This window comes from Mytilus californianus, unplaced genomic scaffold (genome assembly GCF_021869535.1).
Source record: "Mytilus californianus isolate M0D057914Y unplaced genomic scaffold, xbMytCali1.0.p SCAF_1, whole genome shotgun sequence".
In the NCBI taxonomy this organism is placed as follows: Eukaryota; Metazoa; Mollusca; class Bivalvia; order Mytilida; family Mytilidae; genus Mytilus; species Mytilus californianus.
In genome coordinates this window covers 40,240,422-40,267,022 of record NW_026262581.1, presented here as the reverse complement: position 1 = coordinate 40,267,022, position 26,601 = coordinate 40,240,422, and the positions used below count along the sequence as shown (strand labels likewise).

Here is a 26,601-nt window from a genome sequence, read left to right as displayed (position 1 = left end):
TATACTAGTAATATTTGTCCGCCCGCACACATTTTACCAGGACTAATTTATCTCTTACAAGTGTATTTAGGAAATCCTTAATTAGATATATCATATTGACATTTTAAAAAAACCCAACTTTCTATGCTTACTTATTCTGATATAGTACACAATTCAAAATTTTTTATCAGAAATATTAAGATATTGATCATCACCATCACCACCTTTTCCTCAAGTTGTATTCGAAGTAATAAAGCAAACATTAACAAATTCATTAAACACGTCTCCAGCATTCCTATTGCTATTTTCATAAATAAGATTCGTATATACTTATTTTTCCTCTCTTCGAAATTTGCTCCAAATCACATACATAAATTTATCCAATATTATCATTGATTCAATTGTTTTATTAGCCCCATCCTAGGCAAACAGAACTTCCTCCTATATCTGAACACTTAAAGCTTCACTTTACTACGGTGATCGAAGCAAGCCCTGTTTAATATGTGATCCTAACGTGTTGTTATTAATTTCTGATTCCTTGTCCAGGTTTGATTTAACTTTTTGTTCTTTTTAGGTTTATCAGCTCTTCAACGTTTGAAATGGGTTTCGGGTTTTCAAATATTTTGGCCGCGAACATAACTGAAGAGACATAAACTGTCGAAATGCGCATCTGGTACAGTAAAATTGGTACCGCTAATGTAATTACTACCACTGGCTAGATGCCTCTTTTGGTGGACTGTAAGTCCCCGAGGATACTATTTGCCTAGAGGCCAGTACCTGGGTACTGGCATGATGAAAATATGTATTTTGTTTTTTGTATTTGTTATAAAATTCCAAGATCATTTTAAATTTCGGAATGTATATCCCTTCTGCATATCTATGATTCCCTATCCGGGTTTGGCCTCATTTTTTGTCCTTTTTGGATATTTAAATATTTTGACCTCGAGAATCACTGAAAAGACAAAAATTGTCGAAATGCATACCTGGTGCAGTTAAATTGGTACCATTAATGCTATAACTACCAGTGGGTCGATACCTCTGCTTGTGAACTGTCAGTCTCCAAGGGTATTAGTAGCATGAACATATGGATTTTGTTTTATTCAAATTATTTTGTTTTTATTTAAATTTGGAGAGTGAATGTTATTACTACCACGTCACAGGGTCGATACTTCTGCTTGTGGTCTGTTAGTCTCCGAGGGTATTATCAGCATGAAAATGCGGATTTTGTTTTATTCAAATTATTTTGTTTTTATTTAAATTTTGAGAGTAAATGTTATTACAACCACAGTTGCTCTGAAAAGGTTAAATTGCCAAAATTCGCTTCTGGTGAAGTAAAATTGATACCGAGAGAAAATTCGAATGAACCTTAAATGTATAAAACGCAATATTTCATTTCGGAGTTTAGCCTGTTTATTATTTTTGGATTTGGATAATTACCAGCCAAATTAGTGAATCCAATGACTAAATAAACTGTTCTGTTTTAATAGACTTTACCTTTTCAAATATAAACATATAGGTTCCGCGTAGACTACTATAAAATGAAAAATTTACAAAAGCCATTAGTAGCCTTTATAAATAGTATTATGGATGAGTCTGAACATTTTACTTGGAATTCGGTATTTCTTAGTGATAAAATGAGAGTTTCATTGGACTGGATAATAGGCAACGCCGCTTAAATAAATAAAGGCGTGAAACATTAATCAATATCATGTAGGGAGAAAGACGTTAAACGTTGGAAAATATGACAAGATTCTTATTCATTTCAAGAGAGAGAGGCGAAAGAAACCAAGAAATCAAACTCTTAAGTCGAAAACAAACTGACAATGCTATGACAAAACCGAAAAACAACGAACAGTACACAAAACACAACATAGAAAACTAGAAACATCTACACGAACCCCACTAAAACTGGGAGTGATCTCAGTTGCTCCGGAAGGGTAAGCAGATCCTGCATGTGGCACCAGTCGTGTTGCTCATGTAAGTATACAAACCCGGTGATAAGTCTAATTCGGTAGGTCACATTCGAGGAAAAGAGAACGGGATTGTGGTTACAACAATTGGAACATATCCGTCGTACGATAGTAATTAACGTTTAATAAGAAATGAAAAAGAAAATTACTCGGGGGCCGAAGATATTGTATTCTACGAAGGAATGCAAGATAACAGGTAGAAATAATACTTGTTACGCAATCGGTTTCTTTTACTGATCAATTACACTAGAGGTCGGTCAATTTAAAAAGTACCCAATCGTGTCATATACGTTGACATACACGTATCTGTAGATATATCAAAAACAACATAGATCCTGATTTTTAAGTCTATGTTGCGTACCAAAAAATCTTTATTTCATATGATCTTATAATAAAGAAAGATTAAACACATTTCTTTCTAGATTGGTGAGTGTGGTGATTTGCAAAAAGGAGGGCTCTTTTACTGAATATGCAGGCTTTTAAAAAATAACGGATATGGCTATATGGATCGAGAACCAGACAAAATCATCGTATGAAATTCACAAAAATACATACAAAGCATGCTTGTCTATGTGTGTACAAAAAGTTAAAAAAAAACGCCAAATGTAATTTTCACGTCAGGTCTTTTGAATAAAACATATTTTCATTTTTATTACAAATGAATGATACATAACATGCATAATGTCAATACATAGGTTTTACTTGAATACAAATTAAAAAAAAAACATCCCAATTAGAAAAATGTATCCCTAAAATTTCGACAAAAGGTCAATGTCTGATCTTTGAGAATAAGTTTGAAAATCAATCCTCTTTATGAGATTAAAGATGCGATGGGGGTCACCATATATACATGTACATCGATACCTTTTATGTTCACACAGATTCAATGTCAGTTACATTTGTATTTGATGGAATGGATTAAAGTTTTGCACTCGATTACTCAGTTCTGTTTCTGTTTGTCCGTTCACAATATCGTAAGCGCAACTCCTTTTTAACAGCGCACTGCATCATGCCATGCATTTGAATGAACTTACTCAAATGAAACACACATTGTAGCAATATAATAACGTTCTGACAACGCGTTATAAATCTTAAAGTGTACTCTTATTTCAGTAACAAATTTAAGGAATTTAGGCCATCCGTATTTTATCTATGTGAATATTTTAATAAACTGATCATTGTCGTTTTGCTTAGTTTTATATGTTACCTATTCTAACATCGGAATCGGACTTCTTTTAAACCGAGTTTTACTGTGCGTATTGCTGTGTGTTTGATTATTCCACATTGGCTAGATGTATAGGGGGAGGGTTGAGATCTCTCTAAACATGTTTAACCCCTTCGCATATTTGCCCCTGTCCCAAGTCAGAAACCCAAAGACTTTGTTAGTCTTGTGTATTTTTTTAAAAATTTTGGTTCATTTGTATGTTTGCGGTTAATGTGGTGTCCATTTCGATGAAATAGTACCTTGTACATATAAACATTAGTGTTTAGGGGCTAGCTAAACCCGCCTCAGGGTGAGGGATTTTCTCGCTGCGTTGAAGACCTATTTGTCACATTTCCCGTTTCCATTCTCTATTCTATTTGATTTTATGTAAGAACCTTTATGATTTTTATCTTATTGTTTTCTAGTATGATTGGTTGAAATGTTTTAATTTACTTTTGGTACATAAATGGAACCTTTTGACAGTTGCATCAATTTTTATTCATATATGGTGCAAATGAACAGTATTGTTTTTATTCTATATCTGTGACATTTCATATAAAGTGTTAATCAAGAAAAAAGTAAAATTGGTACCGTTAATGTTATTTTAGTACCTACTTAGGTTAAGACGTAACATCATTATGAGACAGCTTTTAGAAAATTGCAAACATCAAATTTTCAGGTTTAAGTTAATAAACATCACAGTTGGTATTTGGAACAAATTAATCTAGTCTTTTAACTTAATGTACAGACAGGAACAGCACTGACCTCGTTTTTAAAATTTTCAACTATGCGACAAATAAACTTTATTTTAAGGAAATAATCAATAACTAATGATTTCGAAATAATCAATAAGTAATAATTTCGACTTACGAGTTTGAATGTCCCTTTAATATCTTTCACCTCTCTTTTTAAGTAAAGGTTGTAATGCCATTAACACGTCTGACGTTTAAAAATGCTAGCATTGAAAGTAATTCTCAAGTTTATGTATTTCATAACTATGTTTTTTAACGTTATCTATGGTTATAAATTTATCTACCTGAAATAATTACAGCTGTTGTTTTCTGCGATTTGTTCATGCAGTTCAATTGAAGGCGAGCTGTAAGCCGACAACTGGAATCCTACAGCTAAAACTATTAGGCTTATTAATATGCCTACAATATAAAATGTAAAAAAAAACTATGATACTGTATATATTTAATATAATCCGGGACACTTATTCTTATGAAACAAAAACAGAGATGTTGTTGAGACGACAGTTGAACTGGATTCTGTCAGTTGTTCCAACTTTGAAAAAATCTGCGAAGTAATGATATAGGTTCAGAAGGAACATATGTACTTGTAAACCTCCGTATGGTAATTTGATGGCTTCGATTCTTGTGTAAATCGTCTACTATATTTCTGCTTTTTTTTTCAAAGATAGTTTAATATGAGAACTATAATGAACAAAAAATCGTGAGTTTTCACATCAACTTATTATGTAGTTTGAGCAACAATAGTTTGCAGATGTTTTAAAATTATCTAATAAATCGATTAAGAAGGAGACAAATCAAGATAACAAAGAAAAACTGACTATTTTGGTATTCAGAGATCTAAGACTGTGTAAACATGTCGCAATTCGTGATGGCGACCGTAAAACTGATGTAGTGTCGATTTCAGTTGTTCCTCGTAAGAACTCTGTTTGAATTCTTTATTGGAATACCGATTATATGTTGAAATATCAATCTGCCAAACTCAACAAATTTGTTTTCGGCAAAAAAAAACTTTAGGATTTTAATGATATTATCCTCGGTGTATTTATTTTTGGAATCAGTGCTGCTTGTTATCACGTTTTCAATTTGCACTCTTGCATTGCGAGATTTATTTTCAGTTAAAAAAAAAGTATTAGAAAGAAGGATAAAATAGGTCGTTTTATGTTTTTTCACGTAGATTGATATGTATTTTTAAGAACGCATCCTAATGCTGATACTCTAATGATGAAAAGACATGTTTATGCGTTTGTGTAGATGATTAAGTTTGTGTGTAAAAAAGAAGAACAATGAAGTCGATCCAGTAATAAATACATAGCGTCACAATCCAGTGATTTTTTTTCGGTGAAAGGCAAATATTAAAGAGTCACGAGAGTGCAGTGAGCTGGTGAGGCGTAAACAATAGAATAGTTACTATTTCAATGACAAAGGTGACACAATCAATAGTGTTTTCTACGTTGGTAACTATATTGATTAGAAGTTTTTTCGAAACCATATTTGAGCATTATATAAAACATATAGCTCCGTTAATGGGGCATTAGCTACGATTTCGACAGCAAAATAAAATATGTTTTTTTTGTTTCAAAAATTTATAAAGCGGATATTGAAATACTAATTCGCTATTAACTGTCAGTTTGGTTCAATTTTGTCAAAAACAAACTAAAAAAACATAGAAAATATATTATTGGCTTGCAAGTTAATAATTCAACCCATTTTGAATCCATATCGATGCAACCTTTAGTTTTATCTTTAGCTGGAGATTGGTTACACAGTCATGTGGAACCGTGTTCAGTTATTAAAAACGTAAAAACTGTCTACATTGCAAAGTGAAACAAAACAAAATTCGTTGAGTGAATCAGCCCACAAAAATCATTCAATTACAGGTAAAACGATGATTTTTTTCTTAATCTATAACATGAAATCAAAACGATTTTTCGTACTTGTCTATCTATTTATGTTTATATGTATGGGTATATCAGGTCGTAAGACCAACGGCAGTCTTCGGAGGTCATCTCGATGTAAATTAGATGGCGTCTAGTCTGAAATACGCATAAAATGCTGGTACATAATAACGAGTTAATGCATTGTTAATTGTTTCTTTTCGTTTTTTGGATAAAAGTGTTTTTCTTTAGTACACTGTTTTACAGTGAACTAAAAAGACCGATACGGTGAACTTGTCAGGTCAGGAGCATGTAGTTCAGTGGTTGTCGTTGGTTCACGTCTGTCATATTTGTTTTTCGTAAATTGTTATAAATTAGGCCGTTAGTTTTGTCAATTGAATTGTTTCATATTTTTCATGTCGGGGCCTTTTATAGCCGACTATACGGTATGGGTTTTTCTATTTGTTGAAGGCCGTACGGTTGCCTATAATTGCTTACATCCACTTTATTTGAACTTTTGTGGATACATGTAGTTGTCTCATTGGCAATCATACCACATCTCTTTATTTTCATATTGTATTATAATTATTTAGATGCATATTTTTCAACTGAAGTAGATTTTGCAACAAAGGGACGATTTTTCGTTCCCTATTGTTAATCAATTTTCCACTTTTGACGGTGATGTTCCTTTGGCATCATCTTACGCTGATAATATATCCCAACTCGTTTGCTATACCCGTGTCTGTAGTGACGTTTTTGATTTCAATGAACGTAATTCATGTATTACTGGTAAATTATTGAGTCAAGGATTTCGCTACCATAAATTAATCCAAACCTTTACTAAATTCTTTCATAAATACAAAGATTTCGTTTGGAAGTTTGGATGTACCTGTAGAAAACTTTACAAACGGGATAGTACATACTAATTTTTACGGTGATGTTGTTTTTTAAGCTCGTTAACTTATCCGGGTAAAGTTATCGATCCCTTAGATAAACTTTTAAATAAAAGGTAAACAATTCAACACTGTTATACGATCTTTGAATAATGTTTTATCGGTATAAATATTGATTTTGTTGTTAAAACCCAACTAAATATTATTGTTATACACTATGTACATTCACGATCCTACAATCTGTTTTCACCTATATATTGACATTGCACAAGGTCATGTTTTTCTATCACTGTTAATGACGTCTTTTATACACTAAATCCATTGGATATTGGATATGCACTTAATGATATTTTAGTCTATGATAATTGATTCTTTAAGTTGCTATTGACTAGAAATTAGCTTTCAGTAACTGGGAATACTCTCAGATCTATACTTTTTGTCTATTGTGTTTTTGTCCTTTGTATCGATCTGATGAGTTCAGCATTTTTCAACTGATTTTTGTAGTTTGTTCTCATGTTGTCCTGTTACACGATTGTTCAAGATTAGAGAGAGGTTTGGCGCGCCCGCAACTAAATTTTATCTCGCCACATTCTGTATGTGCCTATCCCAAGTCAGGAGCCTGAAATACCTGGAAGATTTTTTTATTAAGTTATATGCACATGACAAATATGAGTTTGGAAACTATTGCAAAAGAGTTAAATCCTTTTTGTAGTGACATGTTTCTTAATCTGTCCAAATTGAGGCCAGAAAAGTTGAAAAATGAAAACAATCCTTTAACATCTTGGGTCAACCCATTTGGCTGAATATTATAAGATGTAGAATGCCTTTTATTTATGAAAATTACTGTAATGATGGTATATTTTTATACGCCCGTTTACGGGACGTATTATGGTATACCGTTGTTCGTCCGTCCGTCCGTCCGTCCGTCGTCAACATGTCGGACAATAACTCACAAAAGGCTTTAACCAATTTGCATGAAACTTTGGTGAATTGTTTATACCTATTGACGTAAGCTCATTTTCGATTTTTATAAATTTTAGATTTTGCGTTTCCGAGTTATGGGGGTTTATTCATTAGAAAAGGGAGATTTTCCAGTTTTCGGACAATAACTCAAAAATGCTTTGAGCAGTTTTCATGAAACTTTGGTGAATTGTTTATATCTATTGACTCAAGCTACCTTTAGATTTTTATAAATTTTAGATTTTACGTTTCCGAGTTATGGAATTTTATTCATAAAAAGGGGGGATTTTTCCAGTTTTCAAGCAATAACTCAAAAGTTTTCATGAAACTTTGGTGACTGGTTTATATCAATTAAAATAACCACCCTTTAGGTTTTTTTTTTATTATAAATTTCTGATATGACATTGAGGAGTTATGGAACTTTATTCGTTGAAAAAGCGACGAGCTTGTCATGCGCTCATGGCGCAGCTCTTTATCAATTAATGATCTAATCTCAGATGAAAAAAACAGACTGACATTTTAACAGCTTAAATCTCAGTAAACAGGTTGATATCAATCATGTTGAATATTATGGTCTTGTTTGTGCAATCCAAGGTAGCTAAAAAATAATAATTTCTGAGCAAGGTAGATAAGATCCTATTGAAAATATTATTGTTGAAAAACTCAAAAATGAAAAAAAAAAACAACAATATGTAAATATTTTTATCGACTGTTTCTAGAACATATCAAAGAAAATCCTTCAAGATCACAATCCAAATGGTCCGAGGATTTATGTGTTAAAATTGAAGATTGTGGGGAATCTACTCCACTGCATTTCAAGCAACAAAAAAACAATGAGCTTTAAAATTTTCAGTTCAAGTTATTACATAGAATTATAGGTACAAACTCTCTTTTTATAAATGTGGTTCAACAGAAACAGAAATGTGATTTTTTTTTGCACAGAAACCAAAGAAAGTTTGTTGCATATTTTTTGGGAGTGTGTATACAGCAGAAATATTTGGATTGCACTTCAAAAATTATTATCAAACTGTGAATTTACACTGAAACAGATAGATACAAGGGATCTAATGTTTGTATTGGGGAAAGTTTTGACCCATATAATACAGTTCAACATATAATGTTGATTTTGAAATATTATAATCATAGCTGTAAAAATTCAGAGGAGAAAAACATTCTTTGAAAGGAAGTACTGAATATTTGAAATATTGTATAAGAATAGAACAACATATGGTTAATTATTTATCCCCTACACAAAAAGAAAATATAAATACAAATGGTTGCCATTAGAATCTGTCCTGGGTGATTTAAATATTGCATAACTGGTACAAAAATTATATTTATATCATTTTATATTTTTGCTATTTAGAGTTGATGTTATAGAATAGACTTTAAAGGAAATATCTTACAGACCATACTTGAAACTGTACACGTGTAATCAAGCTTGGTGTATTATGCATTTATGTCAAAAATAAACAAATTACAAAAAAAAAGTCATGCAGGAGCCTTTAATTTTGATGTTGTCATTTGTTTCTGTTTCTGTAAACCGGCGTATCATATTTGCTTTTCGTTTATTGTTATTGTTTAATTCAGGCCGTTAGTTTTCTCGTTTGAATTGTTTTACATTTGTCATTTCGGGGCTTTTTATGGCTTACTATCCGGTAGGGGTTTTGTCCATTGTCGAAGGCCGTACGGTGACATATAGTTGTTAACTTCTATTTCATTTGGTCTCTGGCGGAGAGTTGATTCATTGGTAATCATACCGCATCTTCTTATTTTTATATTCTCTTTTATTTTGTATTAATAATAGTAACTTAAAGTTTTTAATGCGACAAATGTTGAGAAGGAACTCTTCGTCCTTTCCAAACACATTAATGCCTCCTCTGTTTCTGTGAGTGTTTGTGATACTCGCATTTATTTAAGATATTCATTTAAAAATATTTGTAAATTCAACTGCAAAATATTATGATCATAATTTTAGTATACAAAAGTCTTGAAGGAAGTATGGGAGTATAAAAAATGTTTTCCCCTACTTTCTCAAAATGTAAAATATCTTGTGAGGTTTAAAAAAAATTATAGGTCACCGAGTTTGTTTTGAAGCTAAAGGTTGTGATAAATGGCACGTTTTGTATCGATTATAGAGAAAAGGGCATAATTATGTGAGTAGAAGGTAAACTAAATGATAGAATTTTGAAATAGAATGACATGAGATAGCTCTTATAAAATGCTTTCATTATATCAAGAGAAAAATGGGACCACCGTACTTTTCCCTCTGCTATAACATAAAAAAGAAAAAAATTCTGCAAATTCCTTTATGAATTATAAATTTCGGATAGCCTCCCTTTAAAACGTTAAGTAAAATAAATCAAGCAAAAATATTCTAATTTTCTAAATATTACTGATTTTAAGATAAAAGCAGATAAACGTGGTCATTTAAATAAAAATTCGTATTAAAACTTGTAGTCCTGCATCGCAAATTGCTGACCTGATTGAAAATCTAGACCTATTGTTTTCTGGTATTTTACAATCCAAAATGGTGGAAGACTTCCTTACTAGCTTAAGCCTTCTTCATTGTAGATTACTTTTGTCTTTCTTTTAATCAGGGTATAAAATCAATGAATTCTAATATGATGTTCTTCAAACGCTTTGAGTACACATCCGTGGTAAAATATGAATATATCATTTGGGCTGTTCCGATCATACTCCCACGTCATATGCTTTTTTTATGAATGAGCTACCTGACGTCATTGAACGATGACGTAAGAATATAAGCATTTTACGGGAAAATGCACGATTGTGAAACTGAAAGTCATCAAAACAAATAAACATAAACAAACGATGATAAAATGTGTTATAAGCCAAATTTTTACATATAAGTAAGATTATGATTCAAATTCATCCAAACCTATCTAAATACGTTATTGTAAATAGTTTAAGCATGTCACTAGTTCAGTATGCTCCGTTCTTTTGCGGCAATATAATAGTGTGTTTATTTACGGGAACGGCAAATATTTGCCTTCACCTAGAGCGCTCCGATCCAAAAGAATTGCCGTATGTGTCTTATTAGAATAGAAATAATTCATGGGGGCTTGAATTTATACTGATTTTACCACGGGTTTGCCCTTTATGCCGATATTTTATCCCTCGCTATCGCTCGTGGTAAAATATCTAGCATAAAGGGCGCTATCGCTCGTGGTAAAATATTTAGCATAAAGGGCCAACCCGTGGTAAAATCAGTATAAATTCAAGCCCACATGAACTATTTCTTAATCATTCTAAAAATGACAAAAATCCAAAAGGACACAATAAACAAAGTATGAACTTGTTATAATGTATTAGCATTTCGCCATCTAATTAACCATCGAGATGACATCTGAAGAATGTCGACGGTCTAAAGACTTGGTATAAGCAAAAATATAAGTATTGATAGACAGACGTACACGTGCCATTATTTAATGCCGATTTGTCTAGGTCTATTTGATTCCATGTTATAGATTAAAAAATGTAAATCATTGTTTTACCGGTTTATGATTGATTTTTTGTGGGACGAATTAGACAACGAAATGGTTTATCCTGGTGGCTTTCTTGTTTCACTTTAAATGTTGACATTCTTTTCTTTTTAATAACTGAACACGGTAAGCACATGAGTATCCAGGGTAAGATTAAAGGTTGTACAAATACGGATTCAATTAAGTTGAGTTAAAGACATGCAATAATAAGTAATAATACTTTTGCGATGTTTTTGAGCTTATTTTGACAAATTGTACCAAACTGACAGCTAATAGCGAAATATTATGTCAATATTTCGCTTTAATAAATATTTGAAACAAAAACAAAATCATATTTTACTTTTCAGTCTAAATCGAAGATATTGTCCCTTTACTTTGTAAACATACCCACTAAGCTGAGCAAAGCAAGCAATCGTCTTCCTATTCTCTCTACTAGCCAAACTCCAAGTAAGGAGAAGACGAAGTTAACAAAAGATGTTGCTGCTGACATCCATATAGCAGTAGAATTATCTCTAACTCCACTCATTTTTATAATACTTGCACTATAATACCTGAAACGAAATTGATGAATTCATAAAGTTTTGGAAATCACAGTCACCTATGCAGGCGTCACATTGTCCCGAAATTGATACCAGATGAGCACACGGTAAATGAAATGTTCAAATTCGAGTCTGATCGTCAAAACATCATGCCATTCGTAAGGGCATCTTTAGCCATCGTATAAACGCCGGTTGAGTTTTCAGGCTATGGCAGCAGCTTCGTGAGCGGTGGCAAAATCCGTCTTTATTCGTGTGGTCATCGTTGCCATCGGGCATTTTTCGCCTCACGAAGACAATACGAAGGAAACAAGAAGCTGTCCGATTGTCTTAGAAAGGCCACACAACAACATGAAGCCCTCGCAATGCCGTCATGTAGCCATCGTATTATAGTACGATGATATCGAGATGGGACCACGGTGTCTGTGAAAACAGCCAAATTTTAGTAGCTCAAGCGTTTTACATGTGTCTTGGTAACATGGACATATATAAGGCCAGACTCAGAGCATCTTCTTCAGACAGTCCTGAGCAGCTCTACAGAATAGAGGCGTGTGTAACTCCAAAATGCAATATCAAAATTGATCAAAATTCAGTTCCTGCAGAATGTCATACTTTGATGATGAGATAAAGAAGGCAGCAGCATTGCTTCTTTTGATGCTCTCAGAGAAAATGATGACCCACTCTTACAGGCCCCGCAACTCCTCTTACATGTTAAAATGTCATATTTCACTTTGACATTTCGTGCTATTTGCCTTTCTAATATTTGACAATGTCCATATCTTGTTTTGCTTTTTATTTTTCAGTGCAGGGACAAACCGAGTTGAAGGAGGAAACCGATGTCTATGTGGGTCAGAAAATCTGACAAAAGAACAGAACGTTATGGCCACTATAACACTATAACACTCGACTAAAGGAGCTGAAGAAGGAAGATGAAAAGGCCTTCTACAACTATACAAGACCTCAAAGAACCCTCTACGATGAGGTCCTGTGAAGGGTATAAGGCAGAATAGAGAAGAAGGACACATGTTGCAGAAAGGCTCACCCTCCTCGTCTCAAGCTGTCCACCACTCTACGACACCTGGCCTGCGGTAACAATTATCCAAGCCTTACTTCGTGTTGCCTCCGTGTGACCTTCTGTAGGCATCACACTTGCTTCGGCTGATCGTTGGCTGTTGACCAAGTTCGGGGCCATCTTCTTTCAAAATTCAAAATTCCATATTCGTATGTCTATCTGGTGTCATTTTGGCATAGTGTGACGCCTGCAGTTAAGGGTCCGAGTCCTTCTTTTCGAGATATAGGCCATTGAAAATTTGGCGGGAAATGGTTATCTCTAGATTTTCTATATATATTTAACATTGGCACCTTTTTTCTTTCAAAAACTATGAAAAATAACAAGGATTTCATAAGATTTTAAAATATGGCTTTTTAAACTATAGTTAATGAAATAATGAAAAGAAAAGTAGAGGTTAGAGGGCAAAATTTTTAATGGCACGACATGGATAAAACCAGAGAATTCTGAATATATGACAAAGATTCGAAAACAAGAGGAGCTAACATCCTTAATTCCATATTTAAAACATCTCACAAGTGATTATTACTATTTCATACTGTTTTGTTGTCCATTTATCTCATTTAAACTTTTGTATTTATGAAACATTAAGTTTGCCATTGAATTTATTCATAACTTTTTTCGAGGAATGGTGAATATATCCTGACATATGTTGTCATTTATTTTCTTATTCAAGGCTCACAAAGAACACTTTTGGATGTATATCATTGATTTGGTGGTATTATTGGCTCTCTATCTCTACTGCTTTTCCTATCTATATTGAAAGAAACAATAACATTCTTCATAGAATTATTTTTTTTAGCTCACTTTACCCAAAAGGCCATGGGAGCTTTTGCCATCACTTGGATTCGTTCGTTGTAAATTCATACCTTTATACGTATCGTTTTATATATGCTATCAACAGTTTAGTTTTGCTAGAAAAAAATAAAAAATAATATTTACATGACGGTGTTGATGCCGCTGAGTTGTTGGAATAATTGAATACCACATCCTAGAAACAGAGCACGTCTTACTGATGGCGTCGTAAAAATCCTTTTCAGTAATCCACCTGTGTGTAAACAATAATCGTATTTTAATTTAGCACTGACATGCTTCACATAATGGTACAAACGTAGATAGTTGCTACTTTTTATTATTCGCATGAAGGAATTTACTCCAGCTTACAACGCCTGTGTTTATCATCTGTATGGACAAACCACCATACACATGAAATATATAACGACTTGGCGGTTGTTTGCTAGTAAATCAGAAAAGTAATCAGAAAAGTATACAAGGCCTTATTAATGACAGAAATTCAATGAATTTTTTCCATTAACTTACAGAAGAGCTAGTAGTTTTAATATGCAAAAAGGAGTTCCAGTAATCAAGGGTTACGTAAAAATATAATCTACATAACCCTCACTGTTTAATAAGATGAAAAAAGTACCCTACATGACTGGATGATATTTTGGTAAAATTATGAAAGCCCACTAGTCAATAAGAAATACATTATTTTGGAAAAGATAGCAAACAAGATTAACATGGACTCTTCCAATCTAGGATAAGAGAAAAGTGGTTATATTTGTGTTATCCTAATTGCTATAGATCATCATAAACACCACCTGTCACTTTGCCTCCGTCGTCTGTCCGTTCGCTGTTCGTCATCAGTAGTCCGGCATCTGTCGTCCGTAAACTTTTCTTGAAAAGATATGTTCCTCTAAAATCATTCCATGGATTGAATCCAAAGTTTGTCTTCTTCATTTATACGATGTCCCATGAAGTTTGTAATTTTCAACCACATAAATAAACCAACATGGTCACCGTGGCTAAAAGTATAGCATAGGGCTATAGCAATTAGAGAAAAACAACCATTATTAAGATCAGCTCGACAACCTTTATCAGCCTTGAAAAACTAGGTCAACCAGTTTTTAACTTATTGACCATAAATGTTTTTTTTTACTGTTTTTGCAGTTCTTGAAAACTATAGGAGCTAGGTAAAAATGTAATTGCACAAATGATCAGCATGACAAGACCTACATGAATCCACCTTATCACTTTGAGAAAAATCCAAGTTATTTTCCCTGATATATCCATTCTAACCGAATTATGCATTTTTTTGCTGTTGTCTTGAATATCATAGGAACTTCATGAAGGTTAGGCTGTAGATTGAGAAAATTATTAGAATGACAAAGTCTATCTACCGTAGAAATTTCAGAAAAACATCCGGCAACCCGTTTTGGAGTTGTTGCCCCACAAATGTCAACATATACCAATATTCACATTTGTTTATGTTATCATAAAATTTGAGAGGGCTGAGTTTAAAATGTAAATTGAAAATGAGCAACATGACAAGATATATCTACACTAAACATTAGATAATCTGACAACTTATATTGGGGTTGTTGCCCCTAAAATATTATGTTTTTTTTTCTTTTTTTCTGCAGTTTTCATGTTCCGAGGATAGCGTGTAATTTGCAGATAGGATTGACATGGCAAAAAATAACTAGTATATGCAATTAAAGCAAACTTTCACATTTTTCACAGATGAGCGATACAGTTTAAGGCGAGCCTCTTGATGAAAATGATGTAATTTTTTTTTTATCATGAATAAGTGACATATGGCCGGAGGTTTAAGATGTTAAAATGACAAGGTTCACTTTTACCAAAATATGACCTTAGATTTTTAAATTATCAAAAAGGTAAAAATTTGATTCTTAAATGGATCGGTTTCAAAGTAAATACTTAGTAAACACATATCTTCTTCATAAAAAGACATTATAGGCTCTAAAGTCACAACATTTTGGAGAATTCAAAAAACGATAATTTTGTGCATTTTTCTGCCTTAAAGGTTTAGTAAAATTTTGACCGCATTAACCTACAATTAAATATTATTCTGTAACCGAAAGGTGCCAATGCCTTTATTAGATCGGGGTTAACCTTAAAAGGCGCTTCATTCTAAAAATGTGCGCACGGTCAACGCTTTTACAACCCTATAAAATTACTAAAAGAAGCATTCAATACTTATAACTACATTTTTTTGCTAGGATCATGAAAACACGATTTCTATCAAATTTTTCTTTTATTTACCTGTGCACTTTATTGTGGTAGCTCGGGTCATCATGAATGTTACATTTCATTTTGAAATGAAGGTTAATTTCAGAATGACGCGATATTGCTGTTAGCCAATCAAAATAACGTATTATAATAAAACATACATTTAATGTAATTATATACGATTTAATACCTAGTTATAAGTATAAACAGTATAGAGATAGGAACAGTGCATTACCTTGATAATCAGATGCTTCGTGTTCTTTAAATCTTGCTTTCACATCCAGAATTTCGTCTTCAACGTCATCTGTATCTCTGATGCGTCGCAAAATTTCTCTCGCTTGATCATCTTTCCTCTTACTCAGAAGCCAACGCGGACTCTCGGGTAAAAACAGAAAACCGACAAACTGTATTGCAGAAGGAATTCCGGCAATACCAAGCATGTATCTGAAATAAAAAAAAAGTATGTGAATCGTTCTGTTGTGTCTTAACTATCACGAGAAAAGACAAAATATTGGAAGATTCATGGATCAAGGGATAATTTAATAATTTTATCACTGTTGCTACATGTATATGACCTGGTTTGAGAGTCTGAAAATACGCGTTCAAATCAGCAGCTGTAAACGTGCATCTTACTCAGTTTGAGATAGAGGCACAACTATATATTGTAGAAATAATTTAAATGTACATGTATTTATACCACATAATTAATTGAACAAATTTGATATTGAATTTTTCGTTAGTCAAACAAAAAATCTTGAACGTCATCCAATGTCCATTGCCTTAAATGTACATGTATTTATACAACATAATTAATTGCTAAGTAAATAAATAATTTAATAGATTTCTTTTGACACCAAGAAAAAAGAAAAACAATATCCTCTATACTGTAATAATTGTGGTGACTTCAATGAAGATCATATGTTGTGGTCGGTTTAACAAGTATTAGAAAAGCTTTCATATTTTAAACAAGATGACCTCCCCAACCCACAAAATAATAAAAAAAATAATAGAAATAAATGAAAACAAATATAAGGAGAACTTATGTTTTCACAATATGTTTAGAAATTTTCGTAAGTCAAACAAAAAATCTTGAACGTCATCCAATGTTTTATGCAGCAAAATTAAACGTACAATGAGCTGCAAAGTTTTTTTTTTTTATATCTGCATCCGATTTCACCTAGATAGATGGATGCCCTTTGAAGCTCATTTGTCTGGCGAAATATTGCGTTTATTTTTATTGCATTGTAAATACTTTAATATTTACATACAAAGTTGATATATATAAAAAATGATTGTTTTAAGTTAAAAAAAGAACATTTCTTCACGAATGAAACAATCAACATAATTTAACTTATAGTTTATAGCAAAACAGTTACTTTCATGCTGATAAGAGATTAAGAGGGTTAACTTGTCTATGCCTTATCGAATACAAGTAAACTATTGATGCATATCATTTCTTCCATGCTTTTGTAAAATTGCTATTCATTCCCCGTTTGTTCTATCATTTCGCAGTCAGAATGTAGTCTTTTAAAAATTAATAACATAGTTTGTATATTATACGGAATATATGTGTTCAAAAAAATATTTTATTTACAATTCTAAACAGACATGGGCTTTCATTTTTGCGTTTATCGTGATGTTTCTTATACGTTTGCTTCTACCTTTTGTTCGACCTTCTTTGAATGTGTGGGTACCTTTGATATAGAAGACCACGAAGAGTGTACTGCCAATGTCCTATAGGTATCCAAATCGAAACAAAATAGTAGTTTTTCGAGGAATGCCTCAAATATGTGCATATTGTAGATTTTGCCAAACTATATAGATATTAAATATGTTTCAAACCTCCATCCATTTCTTTTATCATAGCTAAAAGCACCATCAATTACACTTGCTATGAATTGTCCACAAGTAATAGATGCATTATTCAGTGCAACCAATCTTCCTCTCATATGAGCTGGTGCACATTCCGCTATATACACTGGAACAGTCATTGAAGTTATACCTGTTAAAAATTAAATACAGTATGAACAAGAATGTGTCCATAGTACACGAATGCCCCACTCGCACTATCATTTTCTATGTTCAGTGGACCGTGAAATTGGGGTCAAAACTCTAATTTGGCATTAAAATTAGAAAGATCATATCATAGGAAACATGTGTATTAAGTTTCAAGTTGATTGGACTCCAACTTCATCAAAAACTACCTTCACCAAAAACTTTAACCTGAAGCGGGACAGACGGACGAACGAACGAACGGACGCACAGATCAGAAAACATAATGCCCCTACTACTACCGTAGGTGGGGCATAAAAAGTCAATTCATTTTTCTCCTAATACACTTGTACCTCCACTGACTAGTGGAACACAACTTCTCTTATATGGGTGCTGCTTATTCCTTATTCGGTCAGTTTGTTAATAGATTTGTTATGCAGTCCACCCAAGTTATTTGCCCTAATCATACGTTTTTTCCTCCTAAGTTATCTAACATATATATTGATGTGTCCGTCGTTGTCTAAAAAATTGGTGTTGTTTTTGTAGTATGCAGTGAGATTGTGACATTAGTTTTATTCTTTCTACAACTTTCCTTTGCCAACAAAGATTTCGATGCCATAAATTTAGGTAATGATTCATCATAAATCAGTTCAATTGAAAAACCTCCCTTCTTTAAATATCAGCCTGTACCTATCATCTATCATATCTTATACTTTTACCAAGAACAAAAATTTTCAATTACAGATTAAACTTATGTTGCAGGATTTCAATTTTTACGACTGCAAGTCTAAACCTCCCTACTGCACTTGTGCTAGTTTCCGTTCATATATAATACGGTAGGCCAAGTTATTACTGGTGACCTGAACATTATAGGATTAAACACTTTTTTCTAGAGGTTATTGATGTGTAAACCGGGGCGATTAACTCACAAACTGAATAAAAGTCCTCGGACAGTTTGTGAGTTAATCGCCCCGGTTTACACATCAATATAACCTCTAGAAAAAAATGTGTTTAATCCTTATTATTCTTAAGCCAAACATTCGCGATTTTTAATTAACAATTGTTTGTTTAATGGCTACTATTCACCATCAAATGCACAATTGACATGTCGTAACTAAGGAGTTAGCAGCCATATTGACTTTCTAAAATTCGTAAATGTTCGATAAATGCAACAGAATCTAAAATGGAATAGCAACTACCTCAAACACTTCATTTTATTGAGATATTATCCGAATTTGAAGCGTACAAGTAACCACTGCAAAAGTCAAAAAGTCTGAAAAGACCAATTTTTGTCTGAATTTGCATAAATTTTTACTCGACATTCTTTCTTTGTCTGAATTATTTTTAAAAATTCTTAACATATAATGAATTTGTCTAATAAGGTTCTTGATTTTTCTTGACAAGTGTCTTGACAGTATTAAAATTGTCTAAAAATTTCTCAACACTTTCTGTATCATCTGATAAGAGTCTTGATTAGTCTCGACCAATTCTTGACTGTCTTAAATTTGTCTCGATCAGTCTTGACATATTCTTGACATTCTTAATAATGTCTAAATATGTCTTGACACATTCTTGAGTCTTAAAGCTGTCTGAATATATCTCGACACATTCTTGACGGTCTCAAAGATGTCTTGACACTATCTCAACAGTATAAATTTCGCTTGAATTGTGTATAGACACATTCTGCACTATTTAAATACTTTCGTTTGCTGTTTGACAGTTATATACTCATTTTTATTATCGCTAAACTAAACTTAGAAGAATCAAGGATTTGTATAGTAAGATACCCTTTGTGTGCACCTATGTGGAAAACCCCGAATGACTTCCCCCCCCCCCCCCCCCCCATGTAGTTTAATTTTGATTTATTTTTTATTAAACGTTTAATTAAATTGTTTTCACTTGGAATATATGTCGAAGTTACTGACAAACAGCATTTGAGATTTTTGCCGGTCAAAAAACTGCCAGTCAAATTTGCTTAACTAAAATGGGTGACTTGAGGCAGTTTTAAAATGTGACCATGTGTCTCTTTTGAACCCCACCATTCATCTTGTGCGTGTGTGTGTGGCTAAAAAAAAAAGGGGGGGGCTTACGTTTGGGACCAAGAATTTGTTCCCATCTTGATTCAAAAACTTATTCATTTTATTTTAGAACAAGCAAAAACATTTTTTATTCAAAATTGAGTGTTGAATTTCATAATTTTTTATCAAAACTAAATATTTGTTATACTTCCCTCCTGATTTTTTTCTCAAGAAATCATAGAACAAAATAAATGTTTAGATCTTAATTGTGTGTGTCTGTTTGAGATCCATTTCATAAGACCAATGATTTCTAGAGAAATCATTGATGGGACCCTTTATAAATACAGTTTTCTATTATTCCTGGAGTAGATAATAGTTTTCTTTTAATCTTTGGGAAATTATCAAATTTGTTTTTATGTTAAATTATTTCACTTCATTATTTTTGATGAAGAAAATCCATTTTAATTCATTTTTTTTTAATTAAAATGATGATTTTCATCTATCAACAAACTTTTTAAATGGTAGTGGCATGGTCAGTCAACTGATAAGTTGCATTGATGATTACAGGTAAAGCAGTAATTTTCAATATGACAGTCGCGTGTACCCTGGGGTGTGTATAACTTATTTGGAATACCTTAATTGTATGGGGAACATCCTGTCCACGTGTAATACTTAATATATATTGCAACAGATGACATTACACAAATTTCTTCTGTTAAATCAAGGATTTGTACAGTAAGACTATACAAATCCTTGGAAAAATTAGGATACAATAATACTTTGCTATTTATAAAAACCACATTTTGGTACAATTATTGTTTATTTACCCTATTAACATTGAATATTATGCATGTAGAATGAAATATGTCTACAGTATGATTGGTTTTAATTAATCATTTAGCAATTATTTATAAGATTTAGGAATCAACATTTGTAATTATTTACAAACCCACATTTGAATTGGTTTTTATCAACATTGTATTGTTAATACTTTAAATTTCATAGCCATATTTGTATTTATAAAAATATTTATATACCAAAATTTTCAATTATTTTACATGCCCAAGTTTTGTTTTTGTTGTAACTGTAACAAGTGTAACTGAAACAACAGTATATTATATAAAGAGAAATAACGATAAAGTTATATCATGTATATTGGTCATGATTTTTTAACTCAGAATTGTCAAGTAAATTTAAGGCACAATTCAAAATGTTCAGAATATGTCAAGCCATACTGAGAAAAAATAAGAATGTCGAGAATCTGTCGAGAAATTTCAAGACAGTATTCAAATGTCAAGAATTTGTCAAGAAATTTTAAGACCATATTCAGAATGTCGAGAATTTGTCGAGTAAATTTCATACAAATTTAATATAAATGAGAATTTGTCAAGAAAAATTAAGACACAAGTCAAACATTTGGAGAATGTCGAGTAATTGTTCATGCAAATCAAGACAAAAATTGGTCTTTTCAGACTTTTGGACTTTTGTAGTGTTAACGGAGATTTGATCCATTGCGCATGAATACATCACAGTCGGAAGGTTATGAAAGTAGTTTCGGAAACATGGTTTATCGAAGTGTAAACCAAGGGAAAAAATTCTAACTGACCAATCCGTTTCAAGTATTTATAGATATGCAAATCATATAAGAATTATTGCCAAAATAACACTTCTCTGCAAAATGTGTTATCTAGAGGCCCAAAATACGGTTATCCTAAATCCATCTGTTGGAAACACTACTTTATAATCCTGATGGAATCAGTCGAACTTTACGCCAGACAATAGTTTCTATGCGAAAAAGAAGACGTAGATACTATTTCCGAATGTGAGATCGTTGATACAAATTTGAATTATAAAACTGAATGGTCGACGAACACTTATGCTAATCGATGTTCAAAGGCCTAACTGTTGCTAAGCACCTGTCCTACCACCATGAAATATATGTTGATTCACCTGCAGATAAAGTCGTTAGATTTTTTGTGAAAAGAGCCCCCATCCACATCCCCACCCCCTAGATCATCCTTCACTGTATTGGATACCTAAGTTACATATTTGATCTTACAAACAATGTTATATTGCTGGGTCCGTCATGTGCTCCACGAAACCTCTGTCCAAACTATTAACATCAAGTTATCAGCCTACCAGTTAAATAAATTTAACATATTATAATAATGTATACAAATCGTTATCCATATACTGCGCAACACTTTTATGGACATGACTATATACATTTAATTTAGAGATAATTTAGAGATATGTATATTCACGGTAAAGTAAAGCATAAATAATAACAATAATTACATTAAAAAATTACTCAATACCTTTTAGCATTGGCCAATATATTTCATACTTGCGAACCTCTGACAATGAGAAATCATGTCATGACATGACATGACATGTCAAAAAGTGTGTGAAAACGTGCGACGAAGATGCGGACTTTTTTATATGAACAATGTTCATAATTTCACATTATCATGATTATACAAATTTGTTAATATATAATAACTAGAGGCTCTAAAGAGCCTGTGTCGCTCACCTTGGTCTATGTGCATATTAAACAAAGTACACAGATGGATTCATGACAAAATTGTGTTTTGGTGATGGTGATGTGTTTGTAGATCTTACTTTACAGAACATTCTTGCTCCTTACTATTATCTCTATCTATAATGAACTTGGCCCGGTAGTTACAGTGGAAAATATCTTGTAAAAATTTACAAAAATTTACAAAATTTATGAAAATTGTAAAAAATTGACTATAAAGGGCAATAACTCCTTAAGGGGTCAATTGACCATTTTGGTCATGTTGACTTATTTGTAGATCTAACTTTGCTGAACATTATTGCTGTTTACAGTTTATCTCTATCTATAATAATATTCAAGATAACCAAAAACTGCAAAATTTCCTTAAAATTACAAATTCAGGGGCAGCAACCCAACAACGGGTTGTCTGATTCATCTGAAAATTTCAGGGCAGATAGATCTTGACCTGATAAACAATTTTACCCCCATGTCAGATTTGCTCTAAATGCTTTGGTGTCAGAGATATAAGCCAAAATCTACATTTTACCCCTATGTTCTTTTTTTAGCCATGGCGGCCATCTTGGTTGGTTGGCCGGGTCACCGGACACATTTTTTAAACTAGATACCCCAATGAAGATTGTGGCCAATTTTGGTCAAATTTGGCCCAGTAGTTTCAGAGGAGAAGATTTTTGTAAAAGTTAACGACGACGGACGCCAAGTGATGAGAAAAGCTCACTTGGCCCTTTGGGCCAGGTGAGCTAAAAACGGCAAAATTTCCTTAAAATTACAAATTCAGGGGCAGCAACCCAACAACTGGTTGTCAGATTCATCTGAAAATTTAAGGGCAGATAGATCTTGACCTGATAAACAATTTTACCCCATGTCAGATTTGCTCTAAATGCTTTGGTGTCAGATATAAGCCAAAATCTATATTTTACCCCTATGTTCTATTTTTAGCCATGGCGGCCATCTTGGTTCGTTGGCCGGGTCACCGGACACATTTTTTAAACTAGATACCCCAATGATGATTGTGGCCAAGTTTGGTCAAATTTGGCCCAGTAGTTTCAGAGGAGAAGATTTTTGTAAAAGTTAACGACGACGGACGACGACGACGACGGACGCCAAGTGATGAGAAAAGCTCACTTGGCCTTTTGGGCCAGGTGAGCTAAAAACGGCAAAATTTTCTTAAAATTACCAATTCAGGGGCAGCAACCCAACAACTGGTTGTCAGATTCATCTGAAAATTTAAGGGCAGATAGATCTTGACCTGATAAACAATTTTACCCCATGTCAGATTTGCTCTAAATGCTTTGGTTTCAGAGATATAAGCCAAAATCTACATTTTACCCCTATGTTCTATTTTTAGCCATGGCGGCCATCTTGGTTGGGCCAGGTGAGCTAAAAACAATATTCTAGAGTAAACTTTTATTGTATTCAACAGTGGTCTGTTTTGCTGCTTTTAAAGCAACACCCTAGGCTTAGGCACATATTCAAAACAACTGCCAGTTTGATTACATTTACTTGATAACAAGGCACACAATATATCATTGTCGAGTTCTGATCAGAATTCAGTGTAGATTTCTTTATAATTGAAAATGTTCTCTCACAGTCAGAATTGATATTTGGCTGAACTTAAATAGCTTGATCAAGCTTTGAAAGAGTGTCATAACGTTTTTTGCCATCTAAAATGTCATCTATTATCTTTGCCATTGCTCCCAATGAACTATATATGATGCTATTGTCTCTGAGGCTATTTTCTGGTCAAAACTGGGTAGTTCATCAGAAGACAGCTGGTACTATGAGAACTGATCCAACAGTTCCGTGATATTTCCATCCTGTTTGGCCTGTGGGAATCTGTTTGGCTAGATTTGAAACTGAAAAAGAAAAGTATTTTATTATTTGATTACCTTTAAGCACGTTAAATGCTTAATCAAATCGCTACATTGTAGTTCTCCTCTCACATGTATTGTTATGATTTCAACATAGGGTGCACAATGCGTTACTCGTCTCTCGATAATTTAAACTTGAACTCCCAAATATAATTTGTAAATCTTGAAATTTATCTTGGTACGTACACATCGTTTTCGCTTAGCAATCGGCTCTTTAGACGACGGTACAGGTCCTGAAAGCGAACTAATTCTATCGACATTTCCCCTAAGTGAATTTGAAAGAAAGAAAGTCACGAAATCGTAAAAACTAATCACAAACTACTTACCTTAAGGGCTTTTGCTGTTCGTCCATATAGAAAAATAAACAATGGCGACGATACAGTTACTTCGAAATTTTCGGTATTTTTTGTCTAATAATGAAAAAACCCGAGAATCGCGATATCACCAACGACCAAAAAATCAAAACAACGAAAAAGCGTGTAATTGCGTGTAAAGTGGCGAAAAGCGTGTACACGCCATGTGACAAAATCCTCGAGTGTAAACCGTTGAAAAAGCGTGTATTACACGCGAATATCATGTCAGTTGGCAACTTTGATATTTATCTGTTGAGGTGAAAATCAAAATACTTTAGCTAAAGCTATTAAACCTGAGAAATTGCTGGGGAAAAGGTACCAATTTGGATTTTAAGACTTTTCAGATTTCCAAACAGTTATAACCAAAACTATTGGTTTTTCGATGTGGAGGAATAGAACAGATATTCTATAAACCCCAGCGATCTATTATTTGATAATATGAAATATTATTAAGTGGAAAATATTACCCTTACCCATGCAAAATTTGAGCAAAAAAGAATAAAAGTTATCATATAAAGGCTTAATACACCCAATGGATCAAATAATTGGGTTCAATAGCAATTTATATTAAGTGCATATATTTTAAGACACCAAGATCGTTCAAATTCATTTGTGTTAACAGAGAAATTAAACAAAAGGATAATTTCGGATTTGCAGATTTTTCTGATTTAAAAATAGAATTTCATAAATATCGATCTAATATCGAAATGCTTTCTTAACGCCAATCTATTAACCGTAATATAGGTATTCCCATAACAGTGTGGACAACCGTAGTACTTTTGTTGTTTATAGTACTGAATCATTTACCTATAACTTGTCATCGGCTATCGATAACAATGATTTTACGCTCACTCAGTCTGTCAGAGGCCCTCCAGTGTGGATTTAAATAAACACTTGTTACACATTTCGATACATAAAATGAAACTCTTTTCACAAAACTTTAAAGGAATTTCTTTGAAATATTCTTTATATTAGCACACACAACAGTTTCATTTTAGAGAATAATAATTTTTCAGAGCCAGAGCTAATATCATTAAATAATCGAAAAATACATTTACACATTTGGATTTTCATTGCAAAAACTTTAAGTCGATGGGGTTAATTCACAAAATATCTTAAGAGAAAAAATACTCCCATGTTGTGACCATTTAAAAGTAACCTACCATTTATTCAATGTATAGGATTTGTTTGTGAAAAGAGTTCCGGACGATGAAAACAAATCATTTTTTTAACTGGATATTTTTCACATGGATCATCGTTTGAATCATTCAGTCATACAGAGAACTCATATGATTTGTTTGCCTTGGATATTCCAGTACTACACAACTCAATTGCCTCTAATTATGTATATATATCTATATGTATATCTAATTAATTAAAAGACTTTTCTGTTTGTATAATGCTTTTATGTAAAGGCGTTAAGAACCTTTGGTGGACCCCACAGTTTAAATGTCTGTAATAAATATGACGTGATAAGTGGGCGTCACAGACGAACGTTCACCTAATTTAACCCAGTCAATGGGGATAATTGAGCGCGCCAAAAAATGGTCTCGTCCACACTGTTATGATTTGATTTGATTTTTGGTGTTTTAACGCCACTTTTAAGCACCGCTTTTGGGCTATTTCGTGGCGGCCAGTTTTTATTGGTGGAGGAAGCCGGAGCGCCCGGAGAAAACTACCGACCTTCGATAGGAAAACTGACAATCCTAGTCAATTAAGATTGGAGTCGAGTGCACCCGCACGAGCGGGGTTCGAACTACACTGTTACTAAATGCGACAATATATTTTACCTTTTTTATATCATACATATGAATTATTTTTTCTTGATAAAGCAAAAAACAAATCCTATCCTTTCAAATTTGAGCAAAAATATAAAAATATGACTAATAAAGGCTTAAATTTACAAAACTAAACAATACTTTGATCAAACTACTTACATCTATATTGAATCCTCATATTCTAAGCAATACAGATTGGCAAAAGTCATTTTTGTAGTCAAAGGCTTGAGATAAATGGACATTTCGGATTTTCATTTTTCCCGATTACCTCCCATTT

At 32.9% G+C, this 26,601-nt stretch overlaps 2 protein-coding genes across 3 annotated transcripts in view; both read right to left on the bottom strand.

Annotated features, from left to right (window-relative positions):
* LOC127702334 (proton myo-inositol cotransporter-like) overlaps window positions 1-18,064 on the bottom strand; it is a 28,528-nt gene extending 10,464 nt beyond the window's left edge. Inside the window, exons 1-5 of the mRNA XM_052206473.1 lie at window positions 17,619-18,064; window positions 16,012-16,220; window positions 13,686-13,791; window positions 11,526-11,689; window positions 4,190-4,304 (exon numbers count right to left, since the gene is read on the bottom strand). Of these exons, the coding sequence (XP_052062433.1) occupies window positions 4,190-4,304; window positions 11,526-11,689; window positions 13,686-13,791; window positions 16,012-16,220; window positions 17,619-17,767 (743 nt within the window). The 5' untranslated portion in view covers window positions 17,768-18,064. The remainder of the gene's footprint in view (window positions 1-4,189; window positions 4,305-11,525; window positions 11,690-13,685; window positions 13,792-16,011; window positions 16,221-17,618) is intronic.
* The window catches only part of LOC127701625 (terminal uridylyltransferase 4-like), a 697,935-nt gene that overhangs the window by 358,286 nt on the left and 313,048 nt on the right, over window positions 1-26,601 (bottom strand). The window lies entirely within an intron of this gene.